The following is a 26,228-nucleotide window of genomic DNA, read 5'->3' on the forward strand; positions in this document are numbered from 1 at the left end:
TTCTGTTATGACTGCATGCTGTAGTGTTTAGATGGTTCTGTTATGACTGCATGCTGTAGTGTTGATGGTTCTGTTATGACTGCATGCTGTAGTGTTGATGGTTCTGTTATGCCCGACCGGCCCCGACATGGGGACACTGTCTACGTCCCATCGCCTGGAGGGACGGTCGCGAAGTAACCTTCACTGCTGATAGGCCAACGTCGAACCAACCCGCCGGTCGCATACTGCCTGCGCCGCGTAGCCAATGGGGCGCGTCCTTATTGAAATGTGAAAAAATGGCGGCTCTGTGTAGTGAGTTTGGGGATTTGAAACAAATCAAAAAGGATCTAATTTCAGTGATATCCTTGTGCAAAGAGAGAGGTCTTGTGCACAGCGTCAAATGGTAAGAATCACTCTGACATTTCATATTTATTTTAAACATTACATTGATGACCATGGTGTCTCTGCAATGTTTAATACGATATACAGTGCTAGCTAACATCACCGACTTTACCTTTATACCTCAACACCTGTGATATTCCGGATAATATTTCGAATACAGTGTCCATTATATGCAGTTTTTGAGTATTAACCTGTCGGCTCGAGACATACTTCTTCACTCTTGCTTTTATTTGAGCTTTTAAAACCCTTGTTATGCATGTCCTGCCTTCTTAAGGCATTACAGTAGTAATGCTGTATAATACAGTAATAGCAGTGAATACTTATTCACTGCTATTATTTTGTTGTTTTTGTGCCTTTTTGCTTTACTTTTTTGCTCTGTAAAACACTTTGATCGAGCTGCATTTCATGTCATGAGTCTAAATCCAAAGCTCTACCCTAAAACCATCGAGATTGTTGTTTACAGTCATATATGAAAGGGTAACAAGATGAATTTTCCCCAGTGAGGGGTGGGAGAGGCTGGACAGCAGACGGCTGGACTTTGAATTTCTCTAACTATAAACTTTCATGAGTACAAAGTGAAGTACAAATATAATTCAACTACATTGAAGTCTGTTCACAGAAGTTGTTGTAGGATATGTGGGGGATTATCTGACGAGGTACCATTTGAGTGTGCAAAACCTTACATAATACTAATAATACTAAATTGTTTATAGGGTTTACAGGGCTTCAATGAAAGCAGTGTATGGGCAGCACTGTCTTGATGAATGTGGACAGTTTAGGGCAGTAGATTAAAAATAACAATAAATGGTAAATGGTGCATTTTTTTATATAGCGCTTTACATAGATTGTATACATTACATTCACCCATTCATACACACATAACACATCCATACACTGATGGTGGAGGAAACCATGCAAGGCACTAACTAACTAGCCGCAATTTGCAACTCTAGGATTCTTTTGGGTTGCAATACCCTCCATTGACTCCCCATTCATCCAATTTGTGTTTGCGATCTGCTTGTATTAAACAACGTTAAACTCACCAACCAACATTGCAGCTCTAGGCCAAGCTTGAATTATCCTCTTTCTTTCTATCTGCCAAGCTTTTGTTTCATAAAAATCCACCGTAGACATGTTCTGTTCTGAGCTATACTTTCAGTGAAGAAAGTCTGTGCAGGTGATTCTTTTTCCGTCCTAAAGTCGGCTCTTCGGTGCTACTGAAAATGTCTCACGAGCCGAAAATCATTTCGGCTCTACAGCGCCGAAACAGCGGTAAAATAGGAGTATGAATCGGCCCCTAACAGTCAACACTTCTAGAACTAAAGTGGTTTAGTGATTCATTGTATTGAACATTCTTTGGCTCAAAGTAGTGTTAACGGTTTACATCTTAAAGATTATAATTCTTCCTACTTCCTGACTGTGTGTGAATGTTCAGGGCTTCAGAGTTGGCGTTCGCGTTGGCGCCTCTTTCCAAGGATGAGCTGCCCCCACCGGCCCCCTTCACAGAGGTTTGTATAAGACAGCGCACTATATAAATGTCCCCCACCCACCGGCCCCCTTCACAGAGGTTTGTATAAGACAGCACACTATATAAATGTCCCCCACCGGCCCCCTTCACAGAGGTTTGTATAAGACAGCACACTATATAAATGTCCCCCACAGGCCCCTTCACAGAGGTTTGTATAAGACAGCACACTATATAATTAATGTCCCCCACCGGCCCCCTTCACAGAGGTTTGTATAAGACAGCACACTATATAAATGTCCCCCACCGGCCCCCTTCACAGAGGTTTGTATAAGACAGCACACTATATAAATGTCCCCCACAGGCCCCTTCACAGAGGTTTGTATAAGACAGCACACTATATAAATGTCCCCCACCGGCCCCCTTCACAGAGGTTTGTATAAGACAGCACACTATATAAATGTCCCCCACAGGCCCCTTCACAGAGGTTTGTATAAGACAGCACACTATATAATTAATGTCCCCCACCGGCCCCCTTCACAGAGGTTTGTATAAGACAGCACACTATATAAATGTCCCCCACCGGCCCCCTTCACAGAGGTTTGTATAAGACAGCACACTATATAAATGTCCCCCACAGGCCCCCTTCACAGAGGTTTGTATAAGACAGCACACTATATAAATGTCCCTTTCACACCGTTTTTATTTAATAAGACTATGTGAAATGGACAATATATCCTCAGTTTCGTATATTGTGAAGCCGTACTACACTATGAGACTTTTGTTTAATCTGGATTCTGGAGAGGGAATTTGGGCAATTCTGCTTTTCGGTACTTTCTCTCAGTTTGCATAAGACAAGACACTGAATGATCTGTACCTCTTGGTTCCCGGAAGTCTTTTCTCTATGGAGAGAATAACATTGCGTATAACATCTCGTAATAAAGCATTGTGGTCCAAAAATAAACAGGCTGTCTCTGCGATATTTTTTTTAATCGTTTACGGTAGTCAGTCAGTCATATTTGATACAGTGTCTGTTTCTGGTCAAAAGTTGAATAATTCGGTGGCGCTGGCAGTGACATTAGTGATTACCATTATTATTATTAAAAAATCATAAAAAACATTATGAAAGACACTTCCCACCCCGCTCACTCACTGTTTGAACTGTTGCCATCAGGCAGACGTACGGCACAGAGTGATCAAGTCCAAGACCAACAGATTCAGTAACAGCTTCTATCCCACAGCGGTACTGTAGTTGCACTCAATGCTGCTAAGAAATGATCTGTTGCTGCGACACTTTTAGTTTTTTTATCTGCTATCTTAAAGTACAATAAGGGTTTGTTGTGCGATAACAGCTGAAATGACATGTTTGTGCATTAGTGCTGCTGGGGTTGTGCAATAACAAGAAGTCATGTGTGTTTTGTTTTAGCTTGTATACAGTATGTTGTTTTGTGATATGATGCACTGATTGGTTGGCACTTTTAATTTCGTTGTACACGTTGCAATGACAAATAAAGATCTATCTATTATTTGGCCCAAGTCCTACTTTGACCTGTCTCTCTCATCCCCGTCAGGATGATGCTCTGGACCTGGACGCTCTGGGTTTGGCCAAGTCCTACTTCGACCTGAAGGAGTACGACCGCGCCGCCTACTTCCTGCGAGGCTGTCGCAGCCAGAAGGCCTACTTCCTGTACATGTACTCCCGCTATCTGGTGAGACTCCGCCTCCTCCTCCTCCTGGGTCCTAAAGATATCGCTTTGTCTCTGTCGGGGTGGAGAAACCTCGTAAAATGTTGCCAAACGCTGTTACTTTTCAGGATTCTAATTAACCCATTTTGGTGTTTACGTCGTGCATTACGTTGTGCTTTAGCTTTTGAAAAATAGCAGATCTACAAGCTCGTAGCGCGCCACCGAGTGGCGCGCTACGAGCTTGTAGGTCTGCTATTTTTGAAAAATCGAAGAACGACTGACATAGAAACATAGCTTTTTCGGAAAACTGTCAGGTCAGAATTCTCAGGTCATTCTCAGGTCAGAATGGGTTAAAAAAAAGAAGACAAAAGTAAGTATCAGATCTACTAGTGTCTCTTAGACTCTGAAAGTATAACAAATAAACCACTTAAACCATATTGGTGTGAATCAGATCCCCTAGTCCGCATCGTGTTGTTGTGATGCGTCAACGTCGTGATCTTGTAGAGCTGCTATCTTTGGGAATTTCCACCCATGACTCTCAAAGTGTCAAACATTTCACTGCGTATACTTAGGGCCGATTCATACTCCTATTTTACCGCTGGTTCGGCGCTGTAGAGCCCAAATGATTTCGGCTCGTCAGAAATCTTCAGTAGCACCGAAGAGGATGGTACCCCCCCCGAACCTCAAATGACGTCACATTGTAGGCTCTACAGAGCCAAATGACGTCACATTGTAGGCTCTACAGAGCCAAATGACGTCACATTGTAGGCTCTACAGAGCCAAATGACGTCACATTGTAGGCTCTACAGAGCCAAATGACGTCACATTGTAGGCTCTACAGAGCCAAATGACGTCACATTGTAGGCTCTACAGAGCCAAATGACGTCACATTGTAGGCTCTACAGAGCCAAATGACGTCACATTGTAGGCTCTACACTCTACAGAGCCAAATGACGTCACATTGTAGGCTCTACAGAGCCGAACCCACTTTTATTCGGCTCTAAAATAGGAGTATGAATCGGCCCCAAGAAAGAATAACTTTCAGAAAATAAACGTTTTTTATTTGGCTAACCCAACCATTCATTTTCAGTTCTGTCCAGTTTCTGCAGCCTCCGATCACGCCCCACATTTATCATCTAATTAATTAATAGATCTACAGATCTACCCGTTGTGTTGTTGCCTTCATGTTATTTATGCTAATCTTTTGGTGCATTCTCCACATGTATTATTTATGTGTTAACCCATTCTGACCTGAGATCAGATTCTAAAAATGTCAGTCGTTCTTCGATTTTTCAAAAATAGCAGACCTACAAGCTCGTAGCGCGCCACTCGGTGGCGCGCTACGAGCTTGTAGATCTGCTATTTTTCAATAGCTAAAGCACGACATGATGCTAACACCAAAATGGGTTCCCGTTCAGAATGGGTTATTTATGCTCATCTTTTGGTGCATTCTCCACATGTATCTTATATATTATCATATTATTTATGCTCATATTTTATCTTCGTCTTGTGTTCTTCAGTCCGGAGAGAAGAAGAAGGATGACGAGACGGTAGACAGTCTAGGTGAGGATCATCTCTCACAGTTCTGGTTTCCGATCCGGTTCCCGTCATCCTCAGAAATGTCTATTTTTGGGGCGGGAACCCCTTTTTGGTGTTTTTAAAGCATTATTTCATACTTTAGCTATTGAAAAATAGCAGATCTACAAGCTCGTAGTGCGGCACTCGATGCCTATTTTTGAAAAATCGTGAAAATGTGCCGCACATTTGGAATATATTTTCTTTCAGAGCGAACGTTTTTAACTCAAATCTTTGCTTCTGGGAGGGTCCCTGGAACAACATATTTTCCGATGGGGGTCGGAGGCCAAATACATATGATTCTAGGGGTCCTTGACATTAAATAGTTTGATAACCACTGATATAGAAATAGGTTTTTCAGGTGTGAAAGGAGCAACTTGGACACTCGGGCATGAAGGAAGCATGAGTTCAAGTCCGTTGCTCTCCCCTTGTCCCCCATATATGGGGACCAGGTTGGTGGAGGGTGTGTAGAGCCCAGGATCACATTAGATGATTGACACGGGGGTGAAAAATGGGTTAGAAAATCGTGGGATAAAAAATATATTAGAAAAATAAATAGGTTTTTCAGAAAACTGTCAGGATTTAGAAGACATTTTATAGAATGGCACTCAGGTCTAAATCGGACAATCGCCAGTAATGTCTAGTATAGGGATGCACCCAAAGGGACATTCTTGGCCGAAACCGAATATAGGAAAAAGTTGGCCGAAAACCCAATAGCCGAATATTAATATTATATATTTTTCCTACCATTGCTGTACCTTAAAGCTACCTGATTTATGGCAAAATAAGTGGTTATGGCAACACTTAACTTAAATAATAATCACTATTATGGGTCCATAAAACATTTATTCAGCTCTTTTGAACGCATTAATTGCATACAATATTATTCGGTGATATATTTTCTGCCTAAACCGATATTCGGGGCCCGAAACCGAATAGACCGAAAATGCATTTCTTTTTTAGACATTTTTTTGCAGAACATGTTCTGCATCACTTGTATAATTAAGTGGGTGAAGGCAAATGATAGAACAGTCATTTATGTATGTGGCGGAGAAATCACATCACTTTACTGTACAATTTACAATTTAGGCATTTAGCAGACACTCTTAATCCAGAGCGACTTACATTAAAGGAGAATTCCATGCTAGAATGCTTTCTTATCTTTCTTACCTTTCTTTGTAGTTGTCATGTCCCCACCAAAGAGGTCCAGGTGCTTTTTTGTGCAAAAACTCCTTATTGGCTATTTCCCCTACCATAAGCCCTCAATGAATTGCATTGCATTGAATGGGAATTGAATGGGGCTATGGGGTGTTATGCTAGTCCGCTTATTTCCATCGAAAGAAGTAGTAAAGTGTGCCGCTTGGGATATTATTTACATTATGAAGAGAGGATATATACAAAGAAATTATAATTTTGAGCGATGGAAATAAGCGATTTAGCACAACACCCCATAGCCCCATTCAATTCCCATTCAATGCAATTCATTTAGGGCTTATGGTAGGGGAAATAGCCAATAAGGAGCTTTTGCACAAAATAACACCTGGACCTCTTTGATGGGGACGTAACGACTACAAAGAAAGGTAAGAAAGCCTTTTAGTATGGAATTCTCCTTTAAGCAAGAACAAAAGCATGGGAATACATCACATAAAGGCATTTATCATGAAACATGCGTAAGCTAAGAAAGTAACAGTGGAATATCTATATAATGAAACTATACATATGAACTATACATATATACTATTATGCTATACATATGTACTATGGCGTGCTATGACTATATACAATGCAATTCTATAGTGCTGTCTACACAACATGCTATAAGTCTGTATCAAATGCTATCTAAGTCTACAGAAATGCTATCTAAGGGGGTAGGGTAAGTGCTAACTGTAAACGCATATCACAATATTATGATATCCCAAAATACCAGATATGTACTTGTACAGTAGTCTCATATCACAAATATCATGGATATTATACCGATATATATATATAATATTTGGTCGCCTGGCCCTCAGGTACAGTATGACGGTCACAATAGATGATCATAATAATATTGTCTAAGCTGCCTCGAGGGAACCAAACACATTACATTAACCCATTCTGAACGGGAACCCCTTTTGGTGTTAGCATCATGTTATGCTTTAGCTATTGAAAAATAGCAGATCTACAAGCTCATAGCGCGCCACCGAGTGGCGCGCTACGAGCTTGTAGGTCTGCTATTTTTGAAAAATCGAAGAACGACAGACATTTTTTAGAATCTGATCTCAGGTCAGAATGGGTTAATCAGACCAGTGTGTGTCTCCAGTGGAAACCTCGTATGAATCTGATCTCAGGTCAGAATGGGTTAATATACCCACTGTGTTCTGAAGACGAGCAATTTACACATTTAGCAGATGCTCTTAACCCATTCTGACCTGAGATCAGATTTAAAAAAATGTCTTCTACATCCTGACGGTTTTCTGAAAAAGCTATGTTTTCTATGTCAGTCGTTCTTCGATTTTTCAAAAATAGCAGACCTACAAGCTCGTAGCGCGCCACTCGGTGGTGCGCTATGAGCTTGTAGATCTGCTATTTTTCAATAGCTAAAGCATAACATGATGCTATAACACCGAAAGGGGTTCCTGCCCAAAATGGGCAAAAAAAAGGGCAAAATTCACACATTCATACACCGAGTCTTGCTCAAGGACACTTGGACACCAACTCTAGGGGAGCCCACAGGGGTCGAACTGGGAACCTTGTGGTTACCATCGGGATTTGACCTAATTCATTATTGATTTGACCCTTGACCCCCAAAATGTACTTCCTACACTCTAACCTTGGTTCTGTAGTTACTGCAATTATTTTTTGCAACGCTCTAAAACAAAACAAATTTAAACTCGCAGAAGTTAAATTGGACACCAATAAGTTATATTTTGGTAAAAACTCAATTTAGATCAAAAATGTAGTTTCTGGCTGTGGAGAGCACTAGTGTTGGAATCTGCTGTATTATCGGTTTCCCCTCCGTTTCTTTCTTTTTTTAATTGTTTTTCCTATTGGCTGTTGGTATTCATGGCTGCCAGTTCGCTCCTGATGTTGTGTGGGAGTTCAGACTGCTCCAGACCGTACTGAATAACTGTCAGTTTGCATAAAGTCTTCAGACTAGGACTCAAGTCTAAGACATGCAGTTCATCATTGACTGTGTTGCCAAATAGGATGATATGATCTCCTACCATGCAACAGAATACCATGCGACTCCATTTTGTTCGTAAACATGGAAAATTCCCTTTGGACTCAACCTTCTTCCAGGTGAAGGTCTCTGGACTGAACTTCCACAGACCATTGAAGTCCTGATTGTTACAGCCACCAAATATGTACAGCTCTCCATTGTAGGTAAAGGCTGAATGACCATAACGTTCGTATGGAACAAGCTGTGCAGAAGGAGTGTTCATCCAATAGTTAGTCTCTGTGTCAAACACTCCGATGGTGTTGACCCCGGTCCCAAATACAAACATCTTTGTCCCGATGATGGCAGAGTGACGGTGTGAAGCAGGAGGTGGTGGAGTTCCTCTGGTGTTAATTAAAGACCAGATCATCGTGGTGGTGTCCATCTTGTAGATGTCATTAGTGATACTATTCTCATTCCAGCCTCCATGGATAAACATGACCTTCCCAACAACACAGGCTGAGTGGCCCCACCTCCCCTGTGGAACGGTCCCAGAAACCTTGGGTGTGAGCATTCTGTGGTCGTCGACATCAAATGCATAAAGCACCGTGCTGTATTTCCCTGTGTCGGTCACTCCCCCCCAGATGTAGATGAAAGGGTCGATCAGCACAGCTGTGCGTCCGCTGATCATGGGGTGAACCTGTAGGGGGCGTTGTCCTCTTCTATTTGTCTCTGGTGGCAACTTGGTCCAGCATAAGGACAGTGTGTTGAAGACATGCACTTCAGTCCGCCGCTCTGACTCGATAAAGTCTCCTGTAAAGCAGTACACTTTGTGGTCCACTGCTACAGCAGCATCATGCTCTGGAAGCCCTTTTAGGGTCACCGTCCAACGAAACATTTCACTCAGTAGTCTATAGGTTTCTCCCGGTAAAATAATGCAGTCCTGAACACCTCGAATGAATGACTTGAAGGAACGCAGTCCTACTGTGTGGGTCAGCACTTATATAGGTTAGCGGGCCTATACGTGTGACGTAGACATGATGTCACATGTAGACCAAGTTGGTGTGTCGTAGATGACTGACGTCATAGACTGACCTGCTACTAATCTGAGTGGTTATCCTATTAATGAGAGAGTTACGACAACTCTGTTCACCTCATGGGGCTTCAGAAGTCCAATGGTGGCTCTTCTACATAGACTTCTATTGGCCAAGAGTGACAAAGGAATGAACCGGAAGTTGCACGGTGGCACAGTTGGTAGTGCTGTCGCCTCACAGCTAGAAGATCCTGGGTTCGATTCCCGCTCGGGGACGCTGTGGGTGCTGGCGGCGTGTTTCCTCCTCCGCGTCATCAGTGCCCATATCCGAAGGCGGGGGTTGGCGAAAGGGCCTTTCTGTGTGGAGTTTGCATGTTCTCCCCGTGTCCCCTATAGGGTAGGTACCCTCACAAAAAACATGCAGTAATCCTGGTCTCTAAACTGCCTCCCCCTGGCCAGCCGGGGCGCCTGATGGAGGGGAAAGGAACTGGTTGGAATAACGTGTTCCTTCCACGCGCTACGTCCAACCAGGGAAACTCCCCCCCTGTCAGGTGTAAAGGAGCAACTTGGACACTCAGGCATGAAGGAAGCATGAGTTCAAGTCCGTTGCTCTCCCCTTGTCCCCCACATATGGGGACTAGGTTGGTGGAGGGTGTGTAGAGCCCAGGATCACATTAGATGATTGACACAGGGGTGAAAAATGGGTTACAAAATCGTGGGATAAAAAAAATATATGAAAAAAAAAAATGAACCGGAAGTTTACAGAATGCATTGGAGTCTATGGACTTTGGAATGAAGATTACATTCATACATGTTATGAGTCCCTTTGATTTGTTTTGTTTCCTACTAGGGGTGCACCCATGTGGAAAGTATCGGCGGATACCGATGTTAAAAAACAATATCTAGCCGATAGCCAATAGTCGCCGATGTTTGTATATATAACGTATTCTTCCTGTTCCGGCGAGCCTTCTCGCGTCCGAAACGGTCGAGAAATGAGTGTTTAGTCTAGTTTTAGTCGACTAAATATCATCAGATTTTATTCGACTAAATCTACAGTTGATCTGGTCGACTAAAATGTGTTTTGGCTGGCCTTGATGCCGTCGTAATGGCTGATTTTACAAGCTCACAACGTGCCGCGCTGCGACGCGTTGTGAGCTTGTAGATCCGCTATTTTCAGCATTCAAACCAAGTGTAAAAATGACTTACAGTGGATATTTTGTCCACTGGTCCCTTCCTAACATCTGAGTGTAGTTTTTATTTGTTGACGAATGTTTTTAGTCATCATAGCTTCGTTTTCATGTAGTGTCCATTTTAGTTTTCGTTGGTGGAAAAAGGTAGTCGACGAAGATTTTTCCGTCATAGTTTTAGTCGACGAAATCAACACTGTCCCATGTCCCCCCCCCCCCCCCCAGGTCCACTGGAGAAAGGCCAGGTCCGCAACGAAGCCCTGCGTGAACTGAGGGTGGAGCTGAGCAAGAAGCACAGCGCTGGGGAGCTGGATGGATTCACACTGTACCTGTAAGAACACACACACACACACACACACACACACACACACACACACACACACAGGGGAGCTGGATGGATTCACTCTCTACCTGTAAGAACACACACACACACACACGGGAGCTGGATGGTTCACACTGTACCTGTAAGAACACACACACACACACACACACACACACACACACACACACACACACACGGGAGCTGGATGGTTCACACTGTACCTGTAAGAATCCTCTAGTGTTCCCACACGCGCACGTATGTCTCATCCATGTCAGTGTTTCTTCCAATTCTGAGCGTGACGCATACTGTTATCTGTAGCATTTATCCACTGTCCGGAAAGAAACCACCTAACTAAACACCTAATTAAATATATCGTATACATTTTTCAGGAAATTAAGAAAACCGTAATGTGCTTGTGTGTGTGTGTGTGTGTGTGTGTGTGTGTGTTCTCCCCAGGTATGGGGTGGTGCTACGGAAGCTGGATCTGCTCAAGGAGGCGGTGGAGGTGTTTGTCGAGGCAACGCACGCCCTGCCTCTGCACTGGGGAGCCTGGCTGGAGCTGTGCAACCTGGTGACCAACATAGAGATGGTAAATACACACACATGAGGTTCTGCACTGGGGAGCCTGGCTGGAGCTGTGCAACCTGGTCACCAACATAGAGATGGTAAATACATACACATGAGGTTCTGCACTGGGGAGCCTGGCTGGAGCTGTGCAACCTGGTCACCAACATAGAGATGGTAAATACATACACATGAGGTTCTGCACTGGGGAGCCTGGCTGGAGCTGTGCAACCTGGTGACCAACATAGAGATGGTAAATACATACACATGAGGTTCTGCACTGGGGAGCCTGGCTGGAGCTGTGCAACCTGGTGACCAACATAGAGATGGTAAATACACACACATGAGGTTCTGCACTGGGGAGCCTGGCTGGAGCTGTGCAACCTGGTGACCAACATAGAGATGGTAAATACATACACATGAGGTTCTGCACTGGGGAGCCTGGCTGGAGCTGTGCAACCTGGTCACCAACATAGAGATGGTAAATACATACACATGAGGTTCTGCACTGGGGAGCCTGGCTGGAGCTGTGCAACCTGGTCACCAACATAGAGATGGTAAATACATACACATGAGGTTCTGCACTGGGGAGCCTGGCTGGAGCTGTGCAACCTGGTCACCAACATAGAGATGGTAAATACATACACATGAGGTTCTGCACTGGGGAGCCTGGCTGGAGCTGTGCAACCTGGTCACCAACATAGAGATGGTAAATACACACACATGAGGTTCTGCACTGGGGAGCCTGGCTGGAGCTGTGCAACCTGGTCACCAACATAGAGATGGTAAATACATACACATGAGGTGCACTGGGGAGCCTGGCTGGAGCTGTGCAACCTGGTCACCAACATAGAGATGGTAAATACACACACATGAGGTTCTGCACTGGGGAGCCTGGCTGGAGCTGTGCAACCTGGTGACCAACATAGAGATGGTAAATACACACACATGAGGTTCTGCACTGGGGAGCCTGGCTGGAGCTGTGCAACCTGGTCACCAACATAGAGATGGTAAATACATACACATGAGGTTCTGCACTGGGGAGCCTGGCTGGAGCTGTGCAACCTGGTCACCAACATAGAGATGGTAAATACATACACATGAGGTTCTGCACTGGGGAGCCTGGCTGGAGCTGTGCAACCTGGTCACCAACATAGAGATGGTAAATACATACACATGAGGTTCTGCACTGGGGAGCCTGGCTGGAGCTGTGCAACCTGGTCACCAACATAGAGATGGTAAATACACACACATGAGGTTCTGCACTGGGGAGCCTGGCTGGAGCTGTGCAACCTGGTCACCAACATAGAGATGGTAAATACATACACATGAGGTTCTGCACTGGGGAGCCTGGCTGGAGCTGTGCAACCTGGTGACCAACATAGAGATGGTAAATACATACACATGAGGTGCACTGGGGAGCCTGGCTGGAGCTGTGCAACCTGGTCACCAACATAGAGATGGTAAATACACACACATGAGGTGCACTGGGGAGCCTGGCTGGAGCTGTGCAACCTGGTCACCAACATAGAGATGGTAAATACATACACATGAGGTGCACTGGGGAGCCTGGCTGGAGCTGTGCAACCTGGTGACCAACATAGAGATGGTAAATACACACACATGAGGTTCTGCACTGGGGAGCCTGGCTGGAGCTGTGCAACCTGGTCACCAACATAGAGATGGTAAATACATACACATGAGGTTCTGCACTGGGGAGCCTGGCTGGAGCTGTGCAACCTGGTGACCAACATAGAGATGGTAAATACATACACATGAGGTGCACTGGGGAGCCTGGCTGGAGCTGTGCAACCTGGTCACCAACATAGAGATGGTAAATACACACACATGAGGTGCACTGGGGAGCCTGGCTGGAGCTGTGCAACCTGGTCACCAACATAGAGATGGTAAATACATACACATGAGGTGCACTGGGGAGCCTGGCTGGAGCTGTGCAACCTGGTGACCAACATAGAGATGGTAAATACATACACATGAGGTTCTGCACTGGGGAGCCTGGCTGGAGCTGTGCAACCTGGTCACCAACATAGAGATGGTAAATACATACACATGAGGTTCTGCACTGGGGAGCCTGGCTGGAGCTGTGCAACCTGGTCACCAACATAGAGATGGTAAATACACACACATAAGGGGGGGGTGTGTGTGTGTGTGTGGCAGCGGTGGCCGAACGGTTTGCGGAGCGGTCTTGATATCGGAAGGTCGCTATAGTTCGTATCCCCGGACCGGCACGTTAAAATTACCACCGCTGAAGTGTCCTTTATGGACAAGGCATTGAACCTCTCTACCATGAAATGTTCTATGAGCAGGGCCTGGCTGTAAACAAGTTCTTGAGCTTTAGTCCAGTTACCCTGGGTAAACATAGTGCCTTTCCTTTCGTGTGTGTGTGTGTGTGTGTGTGTGTGTGTGTGTGTGTGCGCACACACACACACACACACACCCCTGGAGTGTTCCACAGGACCCCATTGTGGAAATAATAAAGACCCACAGCGTGCGCTTCATAATTATTATATTAATCATTATCGTCTAATCTTGGCAGTTATTTGAGGTGACGTTGTTTTGCATAATTGTCAACCATTTCCATGTGAAAAAATGTTTCAAACATTTTCAAATATGGAAATATTGGCATACTTCTCCAAGTTCAAAATGTGTTTTTGAGCTTGTAGATCGGCGATTTCCACTATTCATCTTTTATATATCATATCTGCCCTGTGCACTTTATTATACGAAGACTTAACGAAAATAAATGTAATTCTGATTCGTGACGTTCCAATGATCCAACGAACGACGGACACATAATGAAATCGTTAATCACAATTATTTGAGTGACAACTAATCGCCAAAAACTAATTGTCATAATTGTGAGTGTGACGACATATAGCACATAGTGTATAACCCATTCTGAACGGGAACCCATTTTCGTGTTAGCATCATGTTATGCTTTAGCTATTGAAAAATAGCAGATCTACAAGCTCATAGCGCGCCACCGAGTGGCGCGCTACGAGCTTGTAGGTCTGCTATTTTTGAAAAATCGAAGAACGACTGACATTTTTAGAATCTGATCTCAGGTCAGAATGGGTTAATCAGACCAGTGTGTGTCCAGTGGAAACCTCGTATGAATCTGATCTCAGGTCAGAATGGGATAATAGGACGGGGAGCAGAATTATATCATTTCACTTTTTCTTTCATTTGACACCCCACCATAACCACCACATCTTTGAGTAGACTTGCCTTCATTCTAAAGTCAATCACAGACACCGTGCTGAAACTGTCTTAACCCATTCTGACCTGAGATCAGATTCATACGAGGTTTCCACTGGACACACACACTGGTCTGATTAACCCATTCTGACCTGGGATCAGATTCTAAAAATGTCAGTCGTTCTTGGATTTTTCAAAAATAGCAGACCTATACAAGCTTGAGCTATGAGCTTGTAGATCTGCTATTTTTCAATAGCTGCTAAAGCATGACATAATGCTAACGCCAAAAGGCGTTCCTCCTGCCTAAATTGTGTTAAAAAGAAGCCATTGAACTCCCTGCCCCCCCCCCGTACAAGATGTGGGCGTTCTCCTCTGATCTGTGGCGGGACGGAGAGAGGCAATTATGTTATCCGTCCGTTCCCTGTCGGTGTGGTGTGACCATGTGCCGCTCGTCATAACCAGCTGCCAAGCGTGCTGTGATGGTCTCTGTCTTTAAACAGCCACATTCTACAAAGGTTTGACCCCCCCCGCCCCCTGTCTGTCTACTAGGGATGTGCATGACTGATCAGAATCATTTTAATGTTATTAAGAATGATTAATCGGCCCGGGCCTGCCTAGCGGTCCGGCCACCTTGGCTTCCTAATCCAGTCTGACAGGCGTGTTGTGGCCCTCCATCTCTCCCCCCCCCCCCATTTCCTGTAAGCCTGCTGTACAAATAAAATATCGGAAATCCTGATGCACTTTTTTCCTTTCCGATCCGATCCCGATAGCACAATTTTCCTATCAATTAAATATTGATTTCATATTTATGCTTTTCAATTTCCTAAATAAAGGTACGCTGTTAACCTGGCTCCATAGACTAATCAGGCTAGGAAACATTAGCATGTGCACAAGCTTCAACAGTAAAAGATCAATGCAATTTTTTTCTTGTATCCTTGTGAACCATGTGGCTGCGTCCCTAAAATAAATGCACCCTCATAAATAGGATGAATGTCTCATTGTGTCCTTCTCTCCTCTCCTCTCCTCTCCTCTCCTCTCCTCTACCTCTCCTCCCCTCCCCTCTCCTCTCCCCTCTCCTCTCCTCTCCAGCTGAAGTCTCTGTCTCTGCCGGACTGCTGGATCCGAGACTTCTTCATGGCTCACATGTACACGGAGCTGCAGATGATCAAGGAGGCCCTGCAGAAGTACCAGAGCCTCATCGAGGCCGGCTTCTCCAAGAGCACCTACATCATCTCCCAGATCGCAGTGGCCTACCACAACATCCGAGGTATTGGGGGCAGCGGTGGCCGAACGGTTTGCGGAGCGGTCTTGATATCGGAAGGTCGCTGCTAGTTCGTATCCCGGCCGGACCGGCACGTTAAAATTACCACCGTTGAAGTGCCCTTTATGGACAAGGCATTGAACCCCTACCATGAAATGTTCTATGAGCAGGGCCTGGCTGTAAACAAGTTCTTGAGCTTAGTCCAGTTACCCTGGGTAAACATGGTACCTTTCCTTTCCTTAGTCCAGTTACCCTGGGTAAACATTGTACCTTTCCTTTCCTTTTGTTGTCCTCGTCGACTAAAACTAAGACGAAGAATGTTCGTCGACTACCTTTTTCCACTGACAAAAACTAAATGGAAACTAAATAAAAGCTAAGCTATGATGACTAAAAAAAGACTAAATATACTGACAATTTCGTCAAAAAATTAAAAACTAGACTAAAATGTTAGGAAGGGACTATAGTGGACAAGAGATTCAGTATAAGTCATTTTACAATTAGTTGCATGCTGACAATAGCCGATCTACAAGCGCTTGTAGATCTGCTATTATCAGCAAGTGTAAAAACGTCGTTACAACGGCATCAAGACATTTTAGTCGACTAAATCACCTGTAGATTTCGTCTACTAAAATCTTACATTTAGTCGACTAAAACTAGACTAATACTAAAACATTCCAGTTGACTAAAATGTGACTAAAACTAAAATCAAAATCTGCCACCGCTGCCCCCAAAGTCAAGGAGTTAGGAGCTACATTGTAATTGGTTTAATGGTTGCCAACAGAACACTATTGGATTTGGTGAGATCTCACTTCAGGCAATAAAAAGCTATTAATGATAATGATGATGATGGTGGTGATTCTTTTATCATTTCTTATTGTATTTCTGTTCCCTTGCCACTGCCCAATCATCCCCCCCCCTGCCCCCCCGGGATCAATATCGGTGCTCTAATCTTTATTTTTGTTTTGTTTTGTTCTTCTTATAATTGTAGATATCGATCAAGCTCTGGCTCTGTTCAATGAACTGCGGGAGCAGGATCCATATCGCATCGAGAACATGGATACCTTCTCTAACCTGCTCTACGTCAAAGTGAGTCTCTCTGATCAGTAGTGAACATGGACACCTGCTCTAGGTCAAGGTGAGTCTCTCTCTGATCAGTAGTGAACATGGACACCTGCTCTATGTCAAAGTGAGTCTCTCTCTGATCAGTAGTGAACATGGACACCTGCTCTACGTCAAAGTGAGTCTCTCTGATCAGTAGTGAACATGGACACCTGCTCTATGTCAAAGTGAGTCTCTCTGATCAGTAGTGAACATGGACACCTGCTCTACGTCAAAGTGAGTCTCTCTCTGATCAGTAGTGAACATGGACACCTGCTCTACGTCAAAGTGAGTCTCTCTCTGATCAGTAGTGAACATGGACACCTGCTCTACGTCAAAGTGAGTCTCTCTGATCAGTAGTGAACATGAACACCTGCTCTACGTCAAAGTGAGTCTCTCTCTGATCAGTAGTGAACATGGACACCTGCTCTACGTCAAAGTGAGTCTCTCTCTGATCAGTAGTGAACATGGACACCTGCTCTACGTCAAAGTGAGTCTCTCTCTGATCAGTAGTGAACATGGACACCTGCTCTACGTCAAAGTGAGTCTCTCTGATCAGTAGTGAACATGGACACCTGCTCTATGTCAAAGTGAGTCTCTCTCTGATCAGTAGTGAACATGGACACCTGCTCTATGTCAAAGTGAGTCTCTCTCTGATCAGTAGTGAACATGGATACCTTCTCTAACCTGCTCTATGTCAAAGTGAGTCTCTCTCTGATCAGTAGTGAACATGGACACCTGCTCTACGTCAAAGTGAGTCTCTCTCTGATCAGTAGTGAACATGGACACCTGCTCTATGTCAAAGTGAGTCTCTCTCTGATCAGTAGTGAACATGGACACCTGCTCTACATCAAAGTGAGTCTCTCTCTCTGATCAGTAGTGAACATGGACACCTGCTCTATGTCAAAGTGAGTCTCTCTCTCTGATCAGTAGTGAACATGGACACCTGCTCTATGTCAAAGTGAGTCTCTCTCTGATCAGTAGTGAACATGGACACCTGCTCTATGTCAAGGTGAGTCTCTCTCTCTCTGATCAGTAGTGGAAGTCGTTTTGAACAAAAAGCCTCAAATCATGAACGCGAGCGTGCAATGTACGTGAAATCTTTCACGCACTTTCCTACTAGGCTGAGGAATATATCCCACCCTTGTGTGAACGCACCATTATGTGTTTGTATACCTGACTGACTGTGTGTTCTGTGTCACATCTCATCCATAATGTGTGTTTGTATACCTGACTGACAGTGTATTCTGTGTCACATCTCATCCATAATGTGTGTTTGTATATCTGACTGACTGTGTGTTCTGTGTCACATCTCATCCATAATGTGTGTTTGTATATCTGACTGACTGTGTGTTCTGTGTCAAATCTCATCCATAATGTGTGTTTGTATATCTGACTGACTGTGTGTTCTGTGTCACATCTCATCCATAATGTGTGTTTGTATATCTGACTGACTGTGTGTTCTGTGTCACATCTCATCCATAATTTGTGTTTGTATATCTGACTGACAGTGTGTTCTGTGTCACATCTCATCCATAATGTTTGTTTGTATACCTGACTGACAGTGTATTCTGTGTCACATCTCATCCATATATGTTTGTTTGTATACCTGACTGACAGTGTATTCTGTGTCACATCTCATCCATATATGTGTGTTTGTATACCTGACTGACTGTGTGTTCTTTGTGCTTCCACAACAGAGCATGAGGCCAGAGCTCAGCTATCTGGCCCACAACCTGGTGGAGATAGACAAGTACCGAGTGGAGACGTGCTGTGTTATAGGTGAGAAACGCCATGGACAGTGAGTGTCCAGTTTGGTTGAGCGTCTAGCTGTCTACAGGTATAAATATACTGTATACCAGGGTTTGGTGGAGGGAAGCCAGGCATGGAGGGTGATGTTGGATTCCTACGGGCTGGCACTGTGTTGAATGTGAGGAGTACAGGATCGAGGCCCTTCTGTTGTTTTCGTTGTTCATTACATACAGTAGCTGCTGCAATGTTGAAGAAGTAAAACCAAATTCTTCAAATTCTTTAGCTCTTGTGTATTCGTATATGAGATGTATAGCGAATACAATCTTGAACCTTGAATCCTCCTCACTGACAGGTGAGCTAGTTGTACAACAGCAGCAGTGGCAGTACAGAAATGTGCCGGGAGGGTTAATTTAAAATTGATTGGCTAAAATAAATTGGCTACTCCAAAATGTAGCAAAACAAAGAATAAAGAAAGCAATGGATCAACGTCAGCATGATTGTAAAGTGTACTATTGCTCATTTAACACAATCTGTGCCAGGAATGTTTGGTTACGTTTTTAGCAGCACACCCTACCTGTGCCAGAATGTAATTTTACGTTTTTTTTAATCCAATGTGCACGCGATGTGCACACGGACGCGCCCACGCCTATTTATTATTTTATTTGTCCCTTTTCTCTTGCACCTGCACTGAACACTTTCTGTCCAACAGGTGGCACAGATTGGTCAGTCATGTGCTGATATGCTGTGTGTCTGCGTGTCGTCCACAGGTAACTACTACAGCTTGCGGTCGCAGCACGAGAAGGCAGCTCTGTACTTCCAGAGGGCCCTCAAACTGAACCCCCGCTGCCTGGGAGCGTGGACCCTCATGGGCCACGAATACATGGAGATGAAGAACACCTCTGCTGCCATCCAGGCATACAGGTTAGATTAGAAGAAGGTCTAATTGTTGGAACCGTTTGACCTAAATCAGGGGTGGGCGACTTTGACGATGGTGAGGGCCACTATATTTCCACACTCACTCCCTAGGGCTAAAATATTACTGTCGTAGCAAAAAATAGCCGATCTACAAGCTCAAAACGATCGGCTGTTTTTGCTATTTTTGAATTGGAATCCTGAAGATTTACATTTTTATGTCATTTCAAAAGCCTTTAATTATACGTGTGTTGAGCATTGAGCTAATAATTTAGACTGAAGTAATAACAGCGGGTCATGTTTGCATGTTGTGGAATTGTAAACAGCTGAATTGAAACCAATATTATATCAGTATTCTGACATTAACCTGAGGGGCCTTCACATTAGGTGAAGGTGGGGGCCGCATGTGGCCCACCCATGACCTAAATGAACCTTGTTTTTAGGAGTCTGTCATGACACCTGGTATGGTACCATGGTCACTCACGGCTCCTTTTTTACGTTCATGAAGTCTTTACTTTCAAAGTGGCTATTGTTTTTTTACAAATACCTGTGTGGTGAAATGAGAAGGCGTCAAAGTTGAAAGTGGGAGGGTGGGGGGTTGTTTTGTTCTGTCTGTAACTGTCCGCATTCATTTTACTTATTTACCTCATTTTATTGATGCGAAAGCCTGTAATTACTGGATTACAAATTCCAAACCGTTCTTTGTGAATAAATTCCACAAAGTAAAAAAAAAGGTTTTCCTCCATTTCCAACCATGTGATATAGTATATGAGAGAGTTTATCTAAACAACACGTATATATAAATATATTGTTTTCCCTCCCTCTTCTGCTAGACATGCCATTGAAGTAAACAAGCGAGACTACCGTGCCTGGTACGGACTCGGACAGACGTACGAGATCCTCAAAATGCCGTTCTATTGTCTCTACTACTACCGGAAAGCCCACCAGCTCAGGTACTGTATGTACAGTATGTAGTACAGTATGTGTGAACTAGGGCTGCGAATCTTTAGGTGTCCCACGATTCGATTCGATTCTTGGGGTGACGATTCGATTCAAAAAAGATTTTTTTTCTATTCTAAAGCAGTTTTTTTTTATTTTGATTGAAAACAATTAAATCGAATTTCAGCATGATCTACTCCAGTCTTCTGGCATGAAAGCAGAGTACATTTAGTAAAAAGCTTGTATAATTGTAAAGGTTTTTATCAACTGAATGATTTAAACACACAAAGGTTAAATCCAAGAGTAAGAACATGTCTCATGTATTTAGCTTGCACAAATTTGAACCAGTACAAAAGTTACAAAATCTCTTCTCACTCAATACCAGAGCAATACATTAGTATTAAAACAGGTGTAAAATAAATACAATTGGCAGGCTTAGCTTAGCTGGTAGTAAATGCACTATGCAGAAACCCAGGCCATAATGCATTGCATGCACAAGTACATTTGTGCTTGAAAAAATTGTGCTTGATTTTTGGAAAATGAGAATCGATTCTGAATCGGACGGCATTAGAATCGCGATTCTAACTCGAATCGATTTTTTTTGACAGGCCTAGTGTGAACACTCCCTCCTTGTCTGTGCAGATGAGGTGTTGTGTTGGTTGTGTGACCCTCTGTCATGTGTCTTACTGTCTTACTGTCCTCTGTCATGTGTCTTACTGTCTTACTGTCCTCTGTCATGTGTCTTACTGTCCTCTGCCATGTGTCTTACTGTCTTACTGTCCTCTGTCATGTGTCTTACTGTCTTACTGTCCTCTGTCATGTGTCTTACTGTCTTAGTTACTGTCCTCTGTCATGTGTCTTACTGTCCTCTGTCCTCTGTCATGTGTCTTACTGTCTTACTGTCCTCTGTCATGTGTCTTACTGTCTTACTGTCCTCTGTCATGTGTCTTACTGTCTTTTCTCTGCAGGCCCAACGACTCTCGCATGCTGGTCGCCCTGGGGGAGAGCTACGAGAAACTGACCCAACCCTCCGAGGCCAAGAAGGTACAGCAGCGTTCATACTGAGCCCCTCTTGGTGTTTTAAAGCATTATGTTATGCTTTAGCTATTGAAAAATAAAAAATAAATCGCAGACCTACAAGCTCATAGCGCGGCACTCGGTGCCGCGCTACGAGCTTGTAGGTCTGCGATTTTTTTAATTTATTGTGAAAATGTGGCCCAAATGTTTGAATATATTCTTTGAGAGCGAGCGTTTTTAACTCAAATCTTTGCTTTGCCTGATCTGAAAACATATTTTCAGATATGGCATATATATATATATATATACATACATACACACAATATATTTTTTTAAAGCAAATATTTGTAACTGAAATCTTTGCTTCTGGGGGGCCCTGGAACAAATCATTTTGAGATGGGGGTCCGCGGCCAAATACATTTCATTTTGGGCCTCCTTGACATGAAAAGGTTTTGAACACCACTGATGTGAAGCAACATACGTTTGTTTTCTGAATAACTGTTGGAATCAGCCTCAGGTAGAGTTCTCAAACTGTTAGAATCAGCCTCAGGTAGAGTTCTCAAACTCTGCCCAAACCCCACCAAGTCTAGCATTGATTTTAGGCCCAGAGTACTCACAAAACTAGTGCTACACTGCCATCTAGTGGTTGAAACGGCTGGCCTCCCGGGGCATGTCATTCTTGTGACACGTTTTCCCTGTCATAATGGTGATGTAATGGTTACTGTTTTTCATCGATTTCACAACCTTTCAACCTGATGTCCCCATTTTGGTGTACGTCATAATAATCTGTGAACATTATGAAAAGAAAATGTAAAAATAGCATCGTATAAATTGTCTATTGAAACGGTTGTACAATTAAGTATACAAAAGTGTTTAACAGGTATTATTAGTTATTACATCACAATTTGGGGGTCTGCTACTGTATATTGGTAGGGTCGAGCTGTACCTCCTACTGGAGCCTCTCCACTTTTAAAATAATTATTCTCCTTACATTTTTATCCCACGTTTTTTTCACCCAGTGTCAATTATCAGGCTGGGCAGGGGGAGGTTTTTAAAATGTTTATTGATATAGAATGTTTGTTCAGTAATAGGAGTCTCCATGTCTCTCCAACTCTTAAAGTAAACAGAAAATACATTTTCAGGTGGGGGGGATACCTATTTTATCCAATCAGTAGATAGAACTCGCACAGGATACTGATTTTTAACAGAGTGAAATTTGAAGTGATGACACAAATGAGTAGACCAAAAAATAAAAAATGTAACTGGAACACTTTAACTTAAAAATGAAGTAAACGGGAACTCTCTCCTGATTGGCAACCCACGACCTGACGTGTTTTCCCCTTTAATAAAGATCTGGAGACATGAGGAGACACCTGCTACTGAACTACACACACAAATTAATTTCACACACTTTTTTTACTTTAACATTTCTGAACAAACACGCTTTAACATTTTGACAAAAAAAAAACAACCAACTAAATATATCACTTGCCCTTCCTTTAAAGAAAATCTCTAATCTCTCTGCGTTTGTGTGTTCTGAGATTCACAGTGTTTTATTTTTCTCTAGTGTTACTGGAGGGCCTACTCTGTGGGAGACGTGGAGAAAATGGCTCTGCTCAAACTGGCAAAGTAAGTTCCAAGCAGCAAGAGTCACCAACTGTAAATAACTTGGTGTATTATCATCATTATTCAGAGTCACTGACTATAAATAACTTCATTGGGCTATGGTATATAGCGCCTTTATCCAAAGTGCTTTACATAGATTGTGCATTACATTCACACACACACACACACACACACACACATTCAAACACCTTTACATAGATAGCTAAATGATGGAGAGTTGGAAACCAAACTGAGTGGACCCTTTTAGATATGTGTAGCTCTTGAGTGTGTAAAATGAGAATGTAGAAGAATTGTTATTTTCATCAACGCCTGTTGTCTCTCCTATGACACCACCATCAATTCAGCATGACATCGTGGACAAAATCCTATCTAACGACAACAGAATATTAAAGGTTTTGGGTCTGAGAGGCTAAATGTCATCAAATGGTGGTGGTCTGTGGCTCAAAGTTCAAACGCTGAATAACCCATTCTGGGCGGGAACCCCTTTTGGTGTTTTAAGCATTATGTTATACTTTAGCTATTTACAAATAGCAGATCTACAAGCTCATAGCGCCAGGCTACGAGCTTGTAGATCTGCTTTTTTTATTGTGAAAATGTGTGCACAAATCTTTGAAACCAACGTTTTTAACTCAAATCTTTGCTTCTGGGGTTCCCTGGAACTATATATTTCCAGATGGGAGTCTGCAGACAAATACATATAATTCTGGGGGTCCTTGACATGGAAAAGGTTGAGCACCACTGACATAGAAACAACTTTTAGGTTTTAGAAGCCTTTTTTTTATCGGCCTCAGGTCTAAATGGAATAAATAATGGGCCTTGATATGAATTATGAAATGGATTCTTGCGTGTTTCCTAACATCTCCGGCTGCTGCCTTTCAGACTCCACGAACAACAGTCGGAGTCTGACGACGCCGCCCAGTGTTACATCATTTACATCAAGGACATCTTCTCCTGTGGGGTGAGACATTGTCCTTTTGCCAAGTCAAATTCCACAGGATTTATTATACTCTGTGTACTCGCAGCTGAAAGACGATCCACGATATTCCTTTTCATGTTGGCTTTTATGGTTATTTTTCAAGTCACTTAACAGTCCAACCATCTATTCTACGAGGTAACAAAGACTACAAGAAAAGGGAGTAAAAGACCTTTTAGACCAAATTACTCTGAATTAGAAATGTGCATTGATATCTTGGGCTCCATTTTCGTCACCGCTAAACCCCTTATCCCTAAACTTCTTTGCCTTTTTCTTTTTTTTTACTATTTTGCAAAACATTTTTGAATAGTTAAAATGGCCAGTCTACAAGCGCACAACGTGTCAATGTAAGATCGGCTAGTTGAACTATTCAAAAATGTTTTTTAAAATAGTAAAAAAGCCAAAGAAGTTTAGAGATTGAGGGCTGTATTTTGCGTGTCTTAAGTACTAGGTCTTATTACCTAACTTGAGTAAACTAAAGACCTGGAGGCGTGATCAATGCTCTTTGGCCACTCAGAATAGCCAAATGGCATTGATCACGCCTCCAGGTCTTTAGTTTACTCAAGTTAGGTAATAAGACCTGGTTCTTAAGACACGCAAAATACAGCCCAAGGGCTTTAGCGGTGACGAAAATGGAACCCCTTGTATCACCATATCGCCCACCCCTACGACACCCTGCAGCTGAACCCCGGTTTGAATGTTCTTTGTTTGTTTGTTTGGTGGTCTCCAGGAGCAGTTGGAGCACGCGGAGGTGAGCACGGCCCTGCGCTACCTGGGCCAGTACTACTTCAAGAACAAGATGTACGACGAAGCCTCGTACTGCGCCCAGCGCTGCTGTGACTACAACGACGTGAGTACAACAACACTTCTTTAAGTCACTTCCAATTCCACTTGTTTTGTACTGAGTTCTTCTTTCTCCTGGTTGGAGGACGTTTGGTATCCCAACCTGAAAATGTATTTACTATTTTTCTAAAGCGCTGGAGACACGTAAAAAGACCCACTAACTAACTGAACAAACACTCTATATTACTACAGGAATATAGAGCGAAATTAGAACATGAAATTTTAAATCTGTGTGGTCGACTGGCGAGTGACACACGTCATGCTAAATACAAATACTGTTGGACTGTGAGAGCCGAGGGTTGAGCATAAAGGACTACAATGGGGTTTGTATTGTAACTTGTAAGTCATGATTTTGTCACATTTGACATTTCTCTCTGTTTTGTTGTTGTTTCTGCAACAGGCCCGTGAGGAGGGCAAGGCTCTGCTCAGGCAGATCTCTCAGGTCAGAGAGCCCACGGAGACACCGACGGCAGAGCTGTTCGCTCCTCTGTCCAACAACACGCCCGTCAGGAGGCTGTCCCCTCTGAACCTCTCCTCCTTCACACCCTGAGGAGGCTGTCCCCTCTGAACCTCTCCTCCTTCACACCCTGAGGAGGCTGTCTCCTCTGAACCTCTCCTCCTTCACACCCTGAAGAGAGGAGGCTGTCTCCTCTGAACCTCTCCTCCTTCACACCCTGAGGAGGCTGTCTCCTCTGAACCTCTCCTCCTTCACACCCTGAGGAGGCTGTCTCCTCTGAACCTCTCCTCCTTCACACCCTGAGGAGGCTGTCTCCTCTGAACCTCTCCTCCTTCACACCCTGAGGAGGCTGTGTCCTCTGAACCTCTCCTCCTTCACTCCCTGAGGAGGCTGTCCCCTCTGAACCTCTCCTCCTTCACACCCTGAGGAGGCTGTCTCCTCTGAACCTCTCCTCCTTCACACCCTGAGGAGAGGAGGCTGTCCCCTCTGAACCTCTCCTCCTTCACACCCTGAGGAGGCTGTCTACTCTGAACCTCTCCTCCTTCACACCCTGAGGAGGCTGTCTCCTCTGAACCTCTCCTCCTTCACACCCTGAGGAGAGGAGGCTGTCCCCTCTGAACCTCTCCTCCTTCACACCCTGAGGAGGCTGTCTACTCTGAACCTCTCCTCCTTCACACCCTGAGGAGGCTGTCTCCTCTGAACCTCTCCTCCTTCACACCCTGAGGAGGCTGTCTCCTCTGAACCTCTCCTCCTTCACACCCTGAGGAGGCTGTCCCC

The 26,228-nt window shown here is 43.8% G+C and overlaps 1 protein-coding gene across 1 annotated transcript; it reads left to right on the top strand.

The window, feature by feature from the left end:
- Window positions 1–275: 275 nt before the first annotated feature.
- cdc23 (CDC23 (cell division cycle 23, yeast, homolog)) lies at window positions 276–25,599 on the top strand (the record flags this gene model as incomplete). The annotated part of the gene is made up of 16 exons (XM_080780376.1): window positions 276–382; window positions 1,817–1,889; window positions 3,418–3,555; window positions 5,052–5,094; window positions 10,694–10,799; window positions 11,247–11,379; window positions 15,663–15,840; window positions 16,823–16,920; window positions 18,633–18,714; window positions 19,452–19,605; window positions 20,430–20,549; window positions 21,504–21,579; window positions 23,120–23,181; window positions 24,058–24,136; window positions 24,882–25,001; window positions 25,395–25,599. The coding sequence occupies 16 exons, from the start codon at window positions 276–278 to the stop codon at window positions 25,542–25,544; spliced, it is 1,719 nt and encodes a 572-aa protein (XP_080636502.1). The 3' UTR covers window positions 25,545–25,599.
- Window positions 25,600–26,228: the final 629 nt, after the last annotated feature.

The sequence above is a fragment of the Protomyctophum bolini genome, assembly GCF_963924005.1.
Source record: "Protomyctophum bolini genome assembly, chromosome: 13".
NCBI classification, from domain to species: Eukaryota; Metazoa; Chordata; class Actinopteri; order Myctophiformes; family Myctophidae; genus Protomyctophum; species Protomyctophum bolini.